This window comes from Rhinolophus ferrumequinum, chromosome X (assembly GCF_004115265.2).
Source record: "Rhinolophus ferrumequinum isolate MPI-CBG mRhiFer1 chromosome X, mRhiFer1_v1.p, whole genome shotgun sequence".
Classification (NCBI taxonomy): domain Eukaryota; kingdom Metazoa; phylum Chordata; class Mammalia; order Chiroptera; family Rhinolophidae; genus Rhinolophus; species Rhinolophus ferrumequinum.
Genome location: NC_046284.1, coordinates 37,996,192 through 38,015,934, shown reverse-complemented (window position 1 = coordinate 38,015,934; position 19,743 = coordinate 37,996,192). Strand labels below are relative to the sequence as shown.

Genomic DNA, 19,743 nt, shown 5'->3' with positions numbered 1-19,743 from the left:
TCTGATATTTTAGGATGAAGTGCTCTATATATGTCAATTATGTCCATTTCATCTAATGTGTCATTTAGGGCTGCTATTTCGTTATTTATTTTCTGTTTGGATGATCTATCCATTGCTGTCAATGATGTATTTAAGTCCCCTATCATAATTGTGCTTTGGTCAATTTCTCCCTTTAGTTCTGTTAGTAGTTGCTTGGTATATTTCAGTGCTCCCTGATTGGGGGCATAAATATTAATAAGTGTTATGTCTTCTTGTTGTATAGTCCCTTTTACCATTATGAAATGTCCATCTTTGTCTCTTGTTGTCTTTTTCACCCTGAAGTCTGTTTCATCTGATATCATTATGGCTACACCTGGTTTTCTCTGGGTACCATTTGCTTGGAGTGTCAATTTCCACCCTTTCACTTTGAGTCTATGCTCGTCCTTGTAGCTGAGATGTGTCTCTTGGAGACAGTATATGGTTGAGTTTAGTTTTCTGATCCAATCTGCTACTCTGTGCCTTTTTATTGGTGAGTTCAGTCCATTTATATTTAGGGTGGTTATTGGTATGTGAGGATTTCCTGTCATTCTATCTTTAGTTTTCTGCTAAGGCTCCATTGTTTCTTTGCCTTTTTGTCTCCATTGTTTCTTTGCCTTTTTGTTGTTGTCTATTAGTTCTGTGTGGTGGTATTCTATGATGTTTCCCTCTCTTTCTTCTTTTATTACAGTACATATTTCAGTTCTGGATTTTTTTTGAGTGATTACTCTTAAGTTTATGTAAAAGAAAGTTTGATATTTAGAGCATTCCGTTTTCTTCAGCACGCTTACTTTTTCCATTCCCATATTCTGGTTCAGGCCTTTATCTCCCCCTTTTTATGTTTTGGTTGCCACAAAGCGTCCCTGTTGATGGTGGTCGAATAGCCTCCTTTAGTAGTTCTTTCAGTGCAGGTCATGTGTTAGAAAATTCCCTCAGCTTCTGTATGTCTGGAAATGTCTTTATCCCTCCTTCATATCTAAAGGATATCTTTGCTGGATATATTAATCTTGGCACATAAATTCTCTCTTTCAATAGTTTGAATATTTCATTCCACTCCCTCCTGGCTTATAGAGTTTCTGCTGAATAATCTGATGATATTCTAATGGGCTTTCCTTTGTAGGTTAACGTCTTCTTTTCCCTGGCTGCCTTGAGGATTCTTTCTTTGTCATTGATTTTAGACAGCTTCAATACAATGTGCCTTGGAGAAGGCCTGTTGGGATTGAGGTAATTAGGTGTTCTATTTGCTTCTTGGATTTGAGGATCCAGTTCTGTCCACATGTTTGGGAAGTTCTCATCACCAGTTTGTTTGAATATATTCTCCGTTCCTTTCTCTCTTTCTTCTCCTTCTGGTATGCCCATTATTCTTATATTGCTCTTTCTGATGGACTCAGAGAGTTCTTGTAGAGTTCTTTCATTTCTTGTAAGTCTCAAGTCTCTTTCTTCTTCCATCAGCGTCATTTCCAGGTTTCTATCTTCAATGTCACTGATTCTTTCCTCCACCTGGTCAATTCTAATACCTGAGCTGGTTATTTCATTCTTAATTTCTTCTATTGAGTTTTTAATCTCCACAAATTGTATTTGTTTTATTTTTAATTTCAATCTCTTTTGTAAAATGTTCGTGTTGTTCTTTGATTGTGTTTCTGAGTTCATTAAACTGCCTTTCTGTGTTTTCTTGCATCTCGTTGAGTTTTTTCAGAACTGCAATCTTTAATTCTCTGTCGTTTAAGTCACATATTTCCATATCTTTAAGTTCCTTTTCTGGAGACTTTTCACTTTCTTTCTGAGCTGTCTTGTTGCCTTGGTTATTCATGGCAATTACTGATTTATTATTTCTCTTCCTAGACATCGACAGGAGTGGCTTCTGCAACAGGTTGATAGCAAGAAGTCTTTCTTTTGTTTTCCAGTAGGTGTTGCTAGAATGTTTTATTTTCTCTCCGACTGCAGCCCTTTTTTCTCTCTCAGACTGTCGTGCTCTGTTTTCTCTGCACCATTCCAGCTTCTTACACAATGGGGGAATTGCCTGAGAGATGGCTTCTTTTCTGTTAATAGCTCGCCTGGGTCACAGGGCGCAGTGTCTGTGTGGGTATGCAGAGAGCTTATGAAGTTCCAAAGCTCTTCCTGCACCAGATTCAGAGCCCGTGTGTTTCAGCAGTTCTGTTTACTCCTGCAGGGATCCGCCCAGATAGGTGGGGCCAGGGGCGGGGTGAATTGTGAGAGGTGGCCCAGAGCAATTGCGGGGACCACCACCACAGCCAGTCCTGCTTCCTCAGCTCCCTCCCCTTTACCGGAACTAGTTGGGCTGCAAATCTTTGTCTGCGGTCCACAGTTCTCAGAACAGCAAATATTCTGTTCTTTTGATCTGACACTGCTACTGTTCCACTTCTAGCACCAGGCAGGTGGGGGCGTGGCGAGCTCTGGTAGGGTGGGGGGGGCGGCTAGTCTCAGTGCCTTAGGCTTCCGTTCTCTGTGGCAGTGAGGTCTTAAATCACCGTTTTCAGCCTTCTTCCCTCAGTCTTTGCTCCGAGGTCTCTGCCGTGGCCTTGAGCGTTGGGTTCAGCCGTGTTATATGCTGTCCCCTCAGCCCTGTGGGCCATAAGCGTAGCCTTAGCAGTCCGAGTTCTTCCCTGTCCTGCAGCTGCGGTAGTTCTAGGATGCCGCGAGCTCGGAGTACTGAGCTAGGGCTGCGTCCTGTACCCCAGCGGCTCCGTCTCCGCACTTCTCCCTTCTCTCCTCCCCCGCTGGTGGGATTCACCCACCTTTAGGTGAATTCAGTAGTGGGCCTCTTCTTCTTGCCTGTCTGATGTGCAGGGAGTCCTTTGTGGAGTTATAATTGTTTGATTACTTGTAAATTCCAAGGGAGATTTACAGAGGCTCACCTCATGCTGCCATTTTGATGACATCTATGACTTGTTATTTTTATCGCTTTCTATTTTGTTAATTTCTGTTCTTATCTTTATGATTTCATGTTTTCCTAATTTTGTTACATCTATCTTGTTGGGTTTTTTCCCCCCTAAATCTTGAGATGAATGCTTAACTCATTAACTTTTGGCCTTTCATCATTGATGAGAGATACTTTTTTCCTTCTAAGCACTGCTTTACCTTCATCTCACAAGTTTTGATTGAGTAAATGTCCAGTATCATTCTTCTTTGACCCTTCGCTTATTTCAGAGACTGTGTCTTAGTTTTGAAACATACAGAAATTTTCTAGTGGTCCTTCAGTTATCAATGTGTAACTTATTTGTATTATGATCAGATTTCAATTTTTTTAAAGTGTTAAGACTTGCTTTTGGTTTAGTATATGGTCAAATTTTATAAACAGTTTGTATGTGTGTTCTATAGTTTTTTGTTGCTGTGTTCTATGCATTGGCTATTAGATCAAGTTATTAATTATAATGTTCTAAAATTCTGTATCCTTAGAGACATTTTTTTCTCTTTATTCAACTACTGAGAGAAGTGCAGTAAGACCTCCCACTCTGATTATATATTTATCTATTTCTCTTTTTAGTAAGTTAAGTTTCTTTTATATATTTTGAGGTAATGTTATAAGTACAAAGTCATTTCTGGTGAACTGAACCTTTTATCATTATGAAATAACCTTCTATATCTCTAATAATGCTTTTAGCTTTTAAGTGTACTTTGTCTGACATGAGTATAGCTATACAAGTTTTCTGTCACTTATATGTTATTTGTGTGATTTATCTCTCTCCATATTTATACTGTCAACGTATCTGAATCTTTATATTTTGGATTTTTCCCTCTTAAACAGCATAGGGGTGTATTTATTAATCACATTTGACAATATTTGTTTTTATTTTAATTTGAGCATGTAGCTCATGAACATTTAATAAAATTATTTATATGGTTGGGTTTCAAGCTATTATTTTATTTTTTGTTTGTTTTGGTCCTACCTATGTTTCTTTCACCTTTTCTTTCTTGATTTATTTTTTTAATTGAGTATTTAAAAAAATCAATAATTTTCCTGCTCTACTAGTTTGGAAATTTACATCCTGATGCTATTATTTTAATAGCTATATCCTATTCATTCCTACATATAGATTTACCTTATCAAAGTGTATATTTAATAAATATCTAAATCAATTCCAATATGATACAAGCCCTTTAGAAAAGTTCAACTGCATTTATGCTCTTCCTGATGTCTTTTCTTATTGTACAGTTCTTCAAGTTTAGTTTTAAAAAATGGAATAGGATGATGTCATAAGAATGGTTGCATGAGATAAGCCTCTTGAAATGTCCCCTGGAATTTACAACAAATTGAAGAACTATAACTCCACTAAGGACTCCCTGCGCAACAGACAGGCAACACTAAGAGGCACACTACTGGAAATCATCTAAAGGTGGGCAAATTGCACGAGGGGGCAGGAGGGAAGGGAGAAGTGAGACGGGTCTGCTCGGGTGAAGGATGAAGACCTAGCTCAGTGCTCCGAGCTCGCTGCATCCCGGAACTACTGCAGCTGTGGGAGAGGGAGAACTGGACTGCTAGGCCTCTGCTTATGGCCTACAGGGCTGAGGGGAAAGCATATAAGATTGCTGAATCCAACGCTCCCAGCAGAGACCTCAGAACAAAGACTGAGGGAAGAAGGCTGAAAATGGTGGTTTAAGCCTTCACTGCCGAGCAGAGAAAGGAAGCCTCAGGCACTGAGCCTAGCTGCCCCTCCCTACCATCCCAGAGCTTGCCCTGGCCCCCACTGCCCAGTGCTAGAGTGGAACAGTAGCACTGTCAGATCAAAAGAACAGAATATTTGCAGTTCTGAGAACTGTGGTCAGCAGAAGTGGATTCCCCACCCAACTACTTCCGGCAAAGGGCGGGGGGAAGCCATGGAAGCAGGACTGGCTGTGGTAGTGGTCGTCACCATTGCTCTGGGCCACCTCTCACAACCCACCCTACCCCTGCCCCACCTATCTGGGCAGATCCCTGCAGGAGTAAACAGAGCTGCTGAAACACATGAGTTCTAAATCAGGTGCAGGAAGAGCTTTGGAACTTCAGAAGCTCTCCACATCCCCCCACAGATGTGGCGCCCTATGATCCAGGTGAACTATTCACAGAGGAGAACCCATCTTCCAGGGAATTTCCCCCCATTTTATGGGAAGAATAATAGTGCAGAGAAAATACAACATTGCAGTGTGAGAGAGAATAAAAGGCTGCAGTCGGAGAGAAAACAAAACATTCTACCAACACCTACTGGAAAACAAAAGAAATACCTCTTTCTATCAACCTATTGCAGAAGCCACTCCTGCAGATGTCTAAGAGGAGAAATATTAAATCATTAATTGCTATCAATAACGAGGTAACCAGACGGCTCAGGAAGAAAATGAAAAGTCTCCAGAAAACGAACTTAAAGACATGGAAATATGTGACTAAAATGACAGAGAATTCAAGATTGCAGTCCTAAAAAAAACTCAACGAGATGCAAGAAAGCACAGAGAGGCAGTCAAATGAACTAAGAAACACAATCAAAGAACAAAATGAACATTTTACCAAAGAGACTGAAATTTTAAAACGGAACCAAATAGAATTTCTGGAGATTAAGAACACAGTAAAAGAAATGAAGAATGAAATAGCCAGCTTAGGTAGTAGAGTTGACCAGAAGAAGAAAAGAATCAGTTACATCGAAGATAGAAATCTGGAAATGACACAGATGGAAGAAGAGAGGGATTTGAGACTTAAAAGAAATGAAGGAACTGTACAAGAACTTTCTGACCCCATCAGAAAGAGCAATATAAGAATAATGGGCATACCAGAAGGAGGAGAAAGAGAGAAGGGAACAGAGAGTATATTCAAACAAATACTCGAGGAGAACTTCTCAAACTTGTGGAAACAACTGGATCCTCGAATCCAAGAAGCAAATAGAACACCTGGTTACCTCAATCCCACAGGCCTTCTCCAAGGCACATTTTATCAAAGCTGTCTAAAATCAACGACAAAGAAAGAATCCTCAAGGCAGCCAAGGAAAAGAAGACGGTAACCTACAAAGGAAAGTCCATTCGATTATCATCAGATTTTTCAGCAGAAACTCTACAAGCCAGGAGGGAGTGGAAACAAATATTCAAACTATTGAAAGAGAGAAATTATGAGCCAAGAATAATATATCCAGCAAAGATATCCTTTAGATATGAAGGAGAAATAAAGACCTTTCCAGACATACAGAAGCTGAGGGAATTTTCTGACACACGACCAGCACTACAAGGAATACTGAAAGAGGCTATTTGACCAGCATAAATGGGGTTAATTTGTGACAACCAAAACAGAAAAGGGGGGGGGGAGTAAAGGCCTGATCTTAAATATGGGAATGGAGAAAGCAAGCATGATGAAGAAAATGGAATACTTTAAATATGAAACTTTCTTTCATATAAACTTAATGAAAAAAAATCCGGAACTGAAATATGTAGCATAATAGATGAAACAGAGGGAAAAATCATAGAATACCACCACACTGAAATAATAGACAAAAACAAAAAGGCAAAGACAATGGAGATACAGTCTTACCAGAAAACCAAAGATAGAATGATAGGAAATCCACACATATCAATAATTGCTCGAAATGTGAATAGATTGAACTCATAATAAAAAGGCACAGAGTAGCAGATTGGATCAAAAAACTAAACCCAACCATATGCTGTTTCCAAGTGACCCATTCAGGGTACAAGAACAAGCATAGACTCCAAGTGAAAGGGTGGGAATTGACACTCCAAGCAAATGGTATTCAGAGAAAATCAGATGTAGCTGTACTGATATCAGATGAAACAGACTTCAGGGTGAAAAAGGTAACAAGAGACAAAGATGGACATTTCATAATGGTACAGGAAACTATAAAATAAGATATCCCAGTCATCAATATTTATGCTCCTAATCAGGGAGCTCAGAAATATGCAAAGCAACTACTAACAGAACTAAAGTGAGAAATTGACCAAAACACAATTATAGAAAGGGACCCAAATACATCATTGACAGCTATGGATAGATCATGCAAATAGAAAATAAATAAAGGAAATGCAGCCCAAGTGACACATTAGATGAAATGGACATAATTGACATTTATAGCGCACTTCATTCTAGAACATCAGTCTATAATATTTTTTCTAGTGTACATGGAACATTCTCTATGATAGACCATACATGGGGACATAAAATAAGCGTCAGCAAATTTAACAAGTTTTGAATCATACCAAGCATATTGTCTGGTCACAAGGCTTTGAAATTGGAAATGAATTGCAGAAAGAAAGAAGGAAAACCCACAAATATGTGGAGACTTAACAACAAACTTTTTAAGAATGACTGGGTCAAAGAAGAAATAAGAGGAGAGATCAAAAGATACATAGAAGCAAATGAGAATGTTCACCACCCAGAGTCAGTTCTTCCATCACCATATATTTGATCCCCTTTACCCTCATCTACCAACCCCATTCCTCCACAATGAGATGTCACCCCACCCCAGTAAGAATGACTATCATCAGCAAGACAAATAGTAACAAGTGTTGGAGAGGCTGTGGAGAAAAAGGAACCCTCATACACTGTTGGTGGAAATGCAGATTGGTGCAGCCGCTACGGAAGGCAGTGCGGAGGTTCCTCAAAAAATTACGAATAGAATTACCATATGACCCAGCAATCCCTCTCCTGGGTATCTACCAGAAAATATCTGAAAACATTTATCCATAAAGACATATGTGCTCCAATGTTCATTGCAGCTTTATTTATGGTTGCCAAGACATGGAAGCAACCAAAATGTCCTTCGATAGATGAACGGATAAAGAAGTTGTGGTATATATACACAATGGAATACTATTCGGCCGTAAGAAAAGATGAAATAGAACCATTTGTGACAACATGGATGGATCTTGAGATTATAATGCTAAGCGAAATAAGTCAGACAGAAAAGGCAGAGAACCATATGATTTGACTGATATGTGGTATATAAAACTGAAAACAACAAAAGAACAAGACAAACAAATGAAGAAACAAAAAGTCATAGACACAAACAATGATTTAGTTGTTACCAGAGGGTAAGGGGGGAAGGAGGCTCTAGAAGAGGGTAAACAGGGTCTAATATATGGTGATGGAAAGAGAACTGACTCTGGGTGGTGAACATACAATGTGAGATATAGATAATGTATTACAGAATTGCACACTTGAAATCTATGTAACTTTGCTAATAATTGTCACCCCGATAAACTTTAATTTTAAAAAAAGAATAGATTTTTTAATGATTCTTCCTTCTATGAATCTTGACTTACGTTGCCCACGTACTATTACTGTCGTTGCTCTTCATTCCTGGCATTTCTTTCTTTTAAGATCATTTCCTCCTAAAGTACATCCTTTAGAATTTCCATTATTTCAGTCTGCTGGTAACAAACTCTTAGTATTTGTTTGTCTACAAATGTCTTTATTTTACCCTCTTGTTGAATATTTTCTTGAAAGATGCTGCACTTAGGATCCCAGCTTAGTGTGGGCAGGGTCTCCCATAAACATCCTCATCTGGGCTTTCACTTCCAATGAGCCAAAGCCCTAGTGTGAAGTGGCTGCATGTCCTCAGCTCCTTCAGTGGGAAAATGATGTCTATCTCAACAGGATTGCCAGAGACGCTTAAATGATGAGAGGATGAATGAAAAATCCTCGGTAAAAAGGGGGAAGGCAGCCAAAGGTAGCTATTTTTGTTTCAACTGAAAGCTATAGCTCCTAAACTTTAGGTTTTTAAGTTTTATGCTTTTGCAATTGGAAAATAAAATGTGGCCTCCTTAAAGCCACCATAGCCAGAATCTTTGCAATTCGAAGTGTCCCCAACCCCCCAAAACATGAGGCCAGAGATAAGGGATGCCTGATATCCAACTGGAGCCAGCTTAGAAAATGTTCCTCTCAGCTGTGCATGGAGAGACCCTCTCTTTGTTCTAATGATCCAACCCAGGCACCTAATACACAATCCATTTCCTTTCAACATTTTTGTCAGAGATCTAATGTGTAGTCTTTGTCTTTATTGATGCCACCTGGTCCAACTGTAGATCACCTGATTTGGTAATGAAGCCATAAAATTTCAGGACAAGAATCTGCTTCGAGGCCAGGGTCAGATGTCATTGTACTGGGGAGCAAAAGGAAGAGTCTAAAGGTAACCCATATGCTACTGCCAGCATCACCCCTGACTCTGCAAAGTGACCAACCTGCCTTCTCTCTACCTCTTCCACCCTCCACCACTACCACCACATCCCACTGGTCTATGCACAATCCTGAGGTGGAAGGTGCTTTGTCTCCAAGTTTGGATTGTCTACTCTAAGAATTTCTAAGTATTGGGGTTGGAAATAAGAAAACAGAAAAGAGTAGGCAAAGTAAGTACTTTGGCAAGCTACAGATGACCCCAAAAGCAGCCAAAGGGATCGTTTCCTTGCTTCCAAGCATCAGCAGTCAAGAACAAGCAACAGAAACAACTTTGCACTTGGGCAGTTCACTTGTGCAATGCATGACACCACCACCCTGACCCCCAAGAGCCCTACAGGGACCTCCTAGTCAAACTTCACATGAGGGAAAGAAGACATGCTTTCCCAGAACCAGAAGTAAGGGAAAACAGAGTGTTGTGGGCTGAATTGTGTCCCTCCAAAGTTCATATGTGGAAGTCTTAACCCTGTACCTCAGAATGCGACTGTATTTGGGAATAGGGCCTTTAAAGAGGTGATTAAGTGAAAATGAGGCCATTAGGATGGGTCTTAATCCAATCTGACTGAAGTCCTTATAAGAAGAGGAAATTTGGATATCAGGAATGGGTGCACAGAGGGGGGATCCTGTGAAGAGGCAGCAAGCAAAGGAGAGAGGCCTCAGGAAAAACCAAACCTGTGGGTCATGCAGGCCAATGCATCATGCTCTTTTGTCTCAGTGAGCAGCAGATAAAAGCACCCTGAACTGGACTGCTAGCCTCCAGAACTGTGAGAAAATCAATACCTGTTGTTTAAGCCTCCCCAGTCTGTGGTACTTTGTTATGTCAGCTCAGGCAGACATGGAACCACTGGCTTCACGGCCCATTCACTTTGGACAGCTCTACATGCTATTTTCATGGACTTGTTTCTTCTCTGCGGCCAGTGATGCCAAGTCTAGCACAGGTGAAGTGTCTTCAAGAGCATACAGAACAACCACCTAGCAACCTATCCTTGAGCAAGGAAATGAAAGAGCTGTGTCTCATGGCAGAAAGCTGTGGTTCAGCACTCTAGTCAAACTGTGTTTCATTTCTCACACTCCTTCCTTAAGTACAAATTGAAAGAGTAAGATATTAATGAAGAAAGACTGCAGGGGAGTGGTTTTTAACTAGTACTGGGCCACTGACCTATTTAAAAATCTACAAAGCTATGGATTCAGAAAAATACAGAGTCAGTATTAGTTTCTTGTGGCTGCAGTTAACAAATTACCACAAACTTGGTGGCTGAAAACAAGATAAATTTATTCTCTCATAGTTCTGGAGGCCAGAAGTTCAGGCCAGAGGATCAGTTTCTCTGGGCTGAATTCAAGGTGTGGTCAGGGCTGTACTCTGTTCCTTGCCTTGTCCAGTTTCTTGTGGCTGCCAGCATTCCTTTGCTTGTTGCTGCATTTCTCCATTCACTGCCTCTATCTTTACACCACCTGCTCTTTTTCTGGGTGCATCAGCTCTCCCTCTTCCTCTCTCTTATAAAGACACTTGTGATTGGATGTAGGGCCCATTCAGATAATCCAAGATAATCTCCCTGGTCAAGAGCCTTAGTTTAATGACATCTGCAAAGATTCTTCTACTTTATAAGGTAACATTTACAGGATCCAGAGATTAGGACTTGATATATTTGGATGGCCATTATTCTGCGTCCTATAGAGTCCAAACTTTTTCCGTACAATTTCAGGAAGATCATGAACCGAGGTAGGAACATCTGCTCTGGAGATGCTTTTCACCACAGATATGCTATGAACAGACACATTGGAGGTAGGTCCATTTACTGATTCACGATCTTCTCTATACCTCAGAGTCAACTACAGTGCCAGTTAAAATTCCAAAATCCTAAATCACACCCCCAGCCCTATTTCTAAATCAGAATCCTTCAGAGGCCAGGCCCAGGAATCTTCATTTCTAACAGCCTCCCTCAAATGATTTTGATGCCTTGCACCCATACTTTAGTGAATAATTGGTTAATAGCCTGGGTGCCTACCTCCCCTCACTGTTAAATGGACATATTCCCACCTCCTTCACAGTAAAAGAGGAGATGTCTGTGCAAGCCTATTTGCACAAAGAAAGCGCTAATGTTCATTTTTTCTCCCTTTCTCCTATACAAAGGTGAAGTACTTTTATTGTTTATTTACCTTCGATTCCACCTCGTGTTTAATACACCTGGCCTCAAGGCGCAGAGTGGAGCCAAGGGAGACAGACAGGGAGAAGGGAAGAGCCGCAAACTCTTGCAGCCATTGACGCCCGGCGAACCTGCGCCTCCCCCAACCCCGCCTCCGTCTCGGGTATAATTTGCAAGGGGCCGAAGGATAACTCGCTCCTCCGCCTCGCTGATTGGCTGCGCCAGGCCAGGCGTCACACTCTTTTGTCTCAGTGGGCAGAGGATAAAAGCAGCCGCGGCTGCCTTAGGAACCGTGCTGCCTCTGTTGGGTTCCCCCTCGTTGGGCAGGCGTACGGAGCAGCTCCGTCTGGCAGCCCCGGGTCGATTAGCGGCCGGGGAGCCTCCGGTCTTTTCCCACTATAGGGCCGCGGAGACCGAAGGCAGCATCCAGAGCCGTCACACTTGAACGTCGGCTGCCCACTGGCCGCTCACAGGTAAAGAAAGGGGGCGCGATTGCCTGGCGCGGAGAGAGGAGGGGGAAGCCCCATTAGGACTCGGCAGCTTCCTGCTTGGAAAATCTGTAACTGCGAGGCTGGGCAAGGAGCACTCCCAAGGCCCGGCTGCGCTGAGGGAGGAGGTAGGGGTGCCACTGGATGCTGCCCAATGGGTAGGATTTGCCTGGATTGAAAGGGGGGAGGCGTTTTCGGGTGTGGGGAGGCAAGAAGGAGGGGGAGGCTACCTTAAACCCCCATCGCTGGCTGGCTTCCTTGAACCCCCTTTGCATTTCATCTCTTCCTGGAGAGGAATATGTGGGTGTGCGTGTTCAACTCCTATTCCCTTTCTCGGTGGCAGGCCATCAAAGCCGAATCCGAAGTTGAATTCTGTGCAGCTGGTTGCAGAGCTGGTAGGCTGACGATTTTCCGGGGGAAATGTAATGGGGCAGAGGTCGCTTTACCTTGTATTCAGAAGGTGGGAGAGGGGATTTTCCTCTTGGCTACATAAGAGGCAGCGAGGGGTGGGGGAGAAGGGCGTGGGGAGGGAGGGAGCAGATGAGGGATAATGCTGCTTCTGACCCTTCCTTTCCCTGCCCAGACCTCTGTGGCGGCGCAGTCTTGACGCCCTGAGGTCCCGGATCCGCGACAAAGATCGACTGTACCCCGGAGACGATCTTTCTCACGGAGGCTACCAGTTGCAGAGACTGGAAATGAAATAAAGGGACGCGCTTGTTCCTGAGCTCTTGTAAGAATCTGAGAGATAAGTGTGGGGGGGAACTTTTAGAAGGGGGTGTGGTTGCGACCTGAGACTGTGAGTTTAATGAGATCTTATTTATTCCCACAAATCTGTGACCACTATGCTCTATTTTGAGAGCCCAACATCAGCTCCATCCACGATTATACTTAGAATTGGAAGCAACATTACAGTCCCTCTTGAAGGACTGGCTGGAGGGATGGTTGTGGCTGTCAAAAGCTCCCTGCTAACACGGACACACCGGCTGGCTCCATGAGGTTGTAATTGCCAGTCTCCTGGAGGATATTATTAGGGCAGTGGGCAGATATAAAATGTACTGCAGGATATTCAGGAAGGGAGAGAAAACAACTGCAGCCTTATTTACTCCCCCCCCACACACTTATTAATCCCGCTTCTGCTATTTTTTCCTTTTCACAGTCCCTACTGAGATAGGAGGAAGGCGGATCCCTCCCACGCCTGCAGATTAGGCTTTTCCAAAAAGCCCGAACATCTTGTTATATTCAGATACACGATCATCATCGTCGGTCATGGCTAACATCATTGCACGTGTGGGTAATAGCCAGCGGCAGAACGCACCCTTGCCTCCGTGGGCTTATGCTATGCTGAGGTCCCTGGGGAGGAGTCTTGGTCCTTTAATGGCCAACATGGCAGAGAGAAACATGAAATTGTTTTCGGGGAGGGTGGTGCCAGCACAGGGGGAAGAAACCTTTGAAAACTGGCTGATCCAAATCAATGGGGTCCTGCCTGATTGGAATATGTCTGAGGAGGAAAAGCTCAAACGCTTGCTGAAAACCCTTAGGGGCCCTGCCCGTGAGGTCATGCGTTTGCTCCAGGCGGCCAATCCCAATCTAAGTGTGGCAGATTTCTTGCACGCAATGAAATTGGTATTCGGGGAGTCTGAAAGTAGCGTGACCGCTCATGGTAAATTTTTTAACACTTTGCAGGCTCAAGGGGAGAAAGCCTCCCTTTATGTGATCCGTTTAGAGGTGCAGCTCCAGAACGCTATTCAGGCAGGGATCATAGCTGAGAAAGATGCAAACCAGACTCGCCTGCACCAGCTCCTTTTAGGAGCTGAGCTGAATGGGGACCTGCGCTACAGGCTGAAGCATCTTCTCAGGATGTATGCAAATGAGCAGGAGCGTCTTCCCAATTTCCTGGAGTTAATCAGAATGATAAGGGAAGAAGAGGATTGGGATGACACGTTTATTAAATGGAAGCGGTCCAAAAGATCTGAGACAATGGTGGAGAGGGCAACCAGCCCAGTGGCATTTCAGGGCTCCCTACCAATAGTGATCAGCAGTGCCGACTGCAACGTGATAGAGATAGAAGATAGTCTTGATGACTCAGATGAGGATGTGATCCTGGTGGAGGCTCAGGACCCTCCACTTTCATTCTCAGGTTCTCCGCCCCCCAGAGGCAGGGCCAGGCCTCGGGATCAAGTGCTAGTCATTGATTCCCCCAACACTTCCCAGGCTCAATCTCCTTCCACAAGTGCGGGTTCTGGGTATAAGAATGACAGTCTTGGGGATATGCGTAGAGCCAGGAAGAGAAAATACACAATCCGCTGTTCACATTGTGGCGAGGTGGGCCACTCGAAGGAAACCTGTGACAATGAGAGCAACAAGGCCCAGATGTTCGAGAATCTGATTGTCACCCTGCAGGAGCTGACACATACTGAGGAGGAGGGGTCAAGAGCGGCCCTTGATGAACCTAATGACAGTGAAGTGCTAGCCCCCAGCCTTAAGTGAACCCTAAGCTATATTCAGAGTCCAGCGATGGGAAAACTGGGGAGGGAGGAGGCATGCTTCTAACTGCATGACTTAATCCACAAAGCGGCTTTCTTTTGGGGTGGAGGAAATAGGGTCTTGGATACCAGCACAATGGAGGGAGATGGCCTGACCTCTGTCCTTGCTCCTCCACCCCCACCCCCACCCGTGCTGCCTAAGGATCTATTTTCTGTGTGTGCACATTTCCTTGATGGCTTGATTCTCTTTGTGAAAGTGGTATAATTCACTGTTAAATCTTTAAACAATAAAGTACAAAAAGTAAAGTACAAATTACCCCAAACCCTTATATAATTATTGTTAACCCTTTGATGAATGTCCTTCTAGATATTTCCCTATACCTATGAACCCAGATAGAGATATGTATAGATAAAAGTGAACAAATATAAGTGCTGTTCTATAGTCTGTATTTTTTCACCAAACAATATATGTTGTGGGCTTTCTATGTCAATAAATATATATCAGCATCTATTTTAATGTCTCTGTGGTATTATTTTAAGAAAAGTGAATAAGAGAAATACAGCAAAAATCTATAAAGGGGTGGAGTTGTACCCTGAGGGGGGTTTTTAGCAACCTCATTTTGCAGATGAGGAAAAGAGAAGAAGAAATGGGCTGAAAGATTTCCCAAGGGTAAGTGGACAGCAGTAAACAACTTGTCCCTTTGTCATAGAGCCAAACTATGGCACCCACTAGTTGAAAATTCCCTCGTGTTTTCTTCTCTAATGTATTCAGAGGAGTCTGATGGCTGGGGACTTTGGTGCTGAGGTTATAGCCCAAAATGGGGATCTCAGGGGCTCCTTTTCTGGTCCATTTGGGGAGGGGCAGCTCTTCCTCCTCTAGGTGGATTTCTTAGATTGCTGCTGCTGCTTCTAGGTGACATTGTGGTCACAACCAGTAATCTCTCCTGTGGGCTGAAACTGTCCTCTCCTACATAGTTAAGGAAAGGAGAGGCTCAGCTGATAGCACCAGAGCCACACCCCCACACCCATGAGCCCTGAAGCTACATTCTAGAGGCCACAGGTAGCCCAGGACTCCAAGCTAACCCCACCCCAACCTGAGAATTAGGAATAGCAAGGGAGGGGTGAAAAGCAACCTAGTGGCCAGGACATGTGAAGGAACATGGGGATCAGAAAGCCAAGAAGCCCTCCACACCATTCTAGAGTGGAGGGCATTCTGGGGGAGGGAGGAAAAGAGGGATTTTTCTGGGAACCTGTGCTGTCCCCTCTCCTGATCTCATATTGGAGGGCAATTAAAAAAGGATATGTGTGACCTCAGGCCCTGTGGGTCCCTATGTCTCCTGTAGGTGCATAAATCCCTATCTCTGTGAGCAGGACAAGGCTGGTGGTGTGGAGATGATTGCATTTAAGGCAGGGGTTAGGGAGTGAATTGAATATGCAGATCTGAGGACCTGAAGGAGTTTGTCAGACAGGAAATTGCTGTTCCACAGAACTGAGAGGACAGAATGTGCAGCAGTGGGAGATGGTATTTCAGGGGAAAAGCACAAAGCTGTGTAGGTAAGGGGGCGTGGTGACCTGGAGACACACATCAATACTGACAGGGACAGGAAGACTGGTAGGCACTGCAGATTCCAGGGTTTCATACAGAACTCTGGGCTGTGTTGTGTTAGCAATTGCACAGGTTGGGGGGCCCAAGGAGAGGTATTGGGGTTCTAATTGTGCTAGCAGTTGATGTGTCATTCATAGGAACAAAGGGGCCCCAAGGGAGGGGGAGAAGCCGGGGCTGTAAGAAGCCAGTGGAGCATTCCCTGGGCTGCTATGCCCAGGACCTGCTTTGAAGTGCTTCTCTTTCCAGAAACAGCCCCTCAGCTCCTCCCTGGCTTCTTGCTCTTGTTCCATCCATGACTCCACAATTTGACCTTACAACTCCCTGCTCCTTGCCCCCAGCCACTCTCCTCTCTTGGTAGATGGGGATGGAGGCTCCACTTCCCATGCTCTGCCAGTAATCCTCTCCATCCCATATTCCATGTATCCCTTAAAGCCTCAAGCCTTCTTAAGCCTCAGCCTCCTTAACCCTCACAGACAGGAGACTGGGAGAGCCCCTTTGCCTCAGACCCTTTAGCTGAGAACTGGCCAGGAGCAAAGGCCACATTTTGCATCTCTTCAGGGGAACTCTGGGACACTAACAGCCATCTTGATCTCTCCAGAACCAAAAGGTATCCCTCCCTTACCCACCAAGCAAGTGGCAGCTCTACCCAGACCCGTAAGACCAAAGGCCCACCCCTCACACTTCCCAGCTCACATAGGTTTTAACGCTTAAGTCCTTTCTGCCCCTCCATGAATCTACCCTAGGAGGTATCTACCTCCTTTATCTAGTCCAGATTAGAATATCATTTAACTTCCTGCTCATCTTTTCTCAATTTTACTCTATAAACACTTGTTGAATATTTGCCTAATGACACAGTTTATGCTGCCATAATTTGTTTCTGGCACCAGGTAGTATAGAAAGATGAAATGAAAAATAAAGAACTTCTGTCCTTAACACTACCTTCCTTTTATAGACCACTGCTTTGAAAACCTGTTCTGTGATTCATTCCGTTTCCTCCCTCCCCCATACTTCTCTCTGTTGTATAAATTTGAGATTGTCTGAATTTTTATTTCACCAAGCTGACATTTTATTTAAATATTTATTTATTTATTTATTTATTTATTTATTTATTTATTTATTTATTGGGGCGACAATTGTTAGTAAAATTACATAGATTTGAGCTGTACAATTCTGTATTACATAATCTATAAATCCCATTGTGTGTTCACCACCCAGAGTCAGTTCTCCTTCCATCACCATATATTTGATCCCCCTTACCCTCATCTCCCACCCCCCACCCCCTTAGCTTCTGATAACCACTAAACTACTGTCTGTGTCTATGAGTTCTTCTTTCTCATTTGTTTGTCTTGTTCTTTTGTTGTTTTTGGTTTATATACCACATATCAGTGAAATCATATGGTTCTCTCTTTTTTCTGTCTGACTTATTTCGATTAGCATTATACTCTCAAGATCCATCCATGTTGTCACAAATGTTCCTATATCATCCTTTCTTACTGCCAAATAATATTCCATTGTGTATATATACCGCAACTTCTTTCTCCATTCATCTATCCAAGGACATTTTGGTTGTTTCCAGGTATTGTCCACCGTAAACAAAGCTGCAATGAACAATGGAGCACACGTGTCTTTATGTGTAGATATTTTCAGATTTTTTGGGTAGATACCCAGGAGAGGGATTGCTGGCTCACATGGTAATTCTATTCGTAATTTTCTGAGGAACCTCCACACTGCCTTCCATAACGGCTGCAACAGTCTACATTCCCACCAACAGTGTATGAGGGTTCCTTTTTCTCCACAGCCTCTCCAACACTTGTTACTATTTGTCTTGTTAATGATAGCTATTCTGACTGGGGTGAGGTGATATCTCATTGTGGTTTTTATTTGCATTTCTCTGATGATTAGTGATGTTGAGCATTTTCTCACATGTCTATTTGCCATTTGTATGTCCTCTTTGGAGAAATGTCTCTTCAGGTCCTCTGCGCATTTTTCAATTGAGTTGTTTGTTTTTTTGTTGTTGAGTTGCATGAGTTCCTTGTATATTTTGGATATTAGGCCCTTATTAGAGGCACTATTTGCAAAAATCTTCTCCCATTCAGTTGGTTACCTCTTTGTCGATGGTTTCTTTTGCTGTGCAGAGCTTTTAAGTTTGATATAGTCCCATTCATTTACTTTAGCTTTTACTTCCATTGCCTTTGGAGTCAAATTCACAAAATGCTCTTTGAACCCAAGGTCCATAAGTTTAGTACCTATGTTTTCTTCTATGCAGTTTATTGTGTCAGGTCTTATGCTTAAGTCTTTGATCCATTTTGAATTAATTTTGGTACATGGTGACAGATAGCAGTCCAGTTTCATTCTTTTGCACGTGGCTATCCAATTCTCCCAGCACCATTTATTGAAGAGGCTGTCTTTCCTCCATTGTATGTTTTTAGCTTCTTTGTCAAAAATGATCTGTCCATATTTATGTGGTTTTATTTCTGGGTTCTCAATTCTATTCCATTGGTGTATGTGTCTGTTTTTCTGCCAATACCATGCTGTTTTGATGATTGTAGCCCTGTAGTACAAGCTAAAGTCAGGGAGTGTGATACCTCCAGTATTGTTCTTTTATCTTAAAATTGCTTTGGCTATTCAGGGTCTTTTGTGGTTCCAAACAAATCTGACGATTTTTTGTTCTATTTCTTTAAAAAATGCCATTGGGATTTTGATGGGGACTGCATTAAATCTGTATATTGCTTTGGGTTATATGGCCATTTTAACTATGTTGATTCTTCCAATCCATGAGCACGGAATGTCCTTCCATTTCTCTGTGTCTTCTTCAATTTCTTTCAAAAATGTCTTATAATTTTCAGCATATGGTCCTTCACATCCTTGGTTAAGTTTATTCCTAGGTATTTTATTCTTTGTGCTGTAATTGCAAAAGGAATTGTTTTTTTTTTATTTCATTTTCTGAGATTTCATTGTCAGTATATAGGAATGCAATGGACTGCATACATTGATTTTGAAGCCGGCAAATTTACTGTATTCGTTGATTGTTTCTAATAGCTTTTTGGTGGAGTCTTTAGGGTTTTCTATATATAGCATCATGTCATCCGCAAAGAGTGACAATTTAACTTCTTCGTTCCTAATATGGATGCCTTTTATTTCTTTCTCTTGCCTGATTGCTCTGGCAAGGACTTCCAACACTATGTTGAAAAGCAGAGGTGATAGGGGACAGCCCTGCCGTGTTCCTGAACGTAGAGCAAAGGGCTTCAGTTTTTCACCATTAATTATGAGATTAGCTGAGGGCTTGTCATATATGGCCTTTATTATGTTCAGGTATTTTCCTTCTATACCTATTTTATTAAGTGTTTTAATCATAAATCATAAATTGTATCTTGTCAAATGCTTTTTCTGCATCAATTGATATAATCATATGATTTTTGTCCTTTATTTTGTTTATGTGATGTATCACATTGATGGATTTGCGGATGTTGAACCATCCTTGTGCCCCGGGGATGAACCCCACTTGGTTGCGATGAATAATCTGTTTAATGCATTGTTGTATTCGATTTGCTAGAATTTTGTTTAGGATTTTTGCATCTGTATTCATCAGAGATATTGGTCTGTAGTTTTCCTTTTTGGTGTGTTGTCCTTACCAGGTTTTGGTATCAGGGTAATGTTGGCCTCATAAAATGAGTTAGGGAGTACTGTCTCTTCTTCAATTTTTTGGAAGAGTTTGAGCAGGATTGGTATTAGATCCTCTTTGAAGGTTTGGTAGAACTCACTGGTGAAGCCATCTGGTCCCGGACTTTTGCTTTTGGGAAGGTTTTGGATGACTGATTTAATTTCGTTACTGGTGATTGGTCTGTTT

At 42.5% G+C, this 19,743-nt stretch overlaps 1 protein-coding gene across 2 annotated transcripts; it reads left to right on the top strand.

Annotated features, from left to right (window-relative positions):
- The first annotated feature begins 11,581 nt into the window (after positions 1–11,581).
- ZCCHC12 (zinc finger CCHC-type containing 12) lies at positions 11,582–14,791 on the top strand. Of its 2 annotated transcripts, none has more exons than XM_033107247.1 (4): positions 11,582–11,792; positions 12,151–12,202; positions 12,391–12,537; positions 12,964–14,791. In XM_033107247.1, the coding sequence occupies exon 4, from the start codon at positions 13,074–13,076 to the stop codon at positions 14,292–14,294; it is 1,221 nt and encodes a 406-aa protein (XP_032963138.1). In that variant the 5' UTR covers positions 11,582–11,792; positions 12,151–12,202; positions 12,391–12,537; positions 12,964–13,073; the 3' UTR covers positions 14,295–14,791. The 2 variants fall into 2 exon arrangements, with proteins under 2 accessions (XP_032963138.1, XP_032963052.1); XM_033107161.1 differs by having other exon boundaries at positions 11,582–11,935.
- The last annotated feature ends 4,952 nt before the right edge of the window (positions 14,792–19,743 follow it).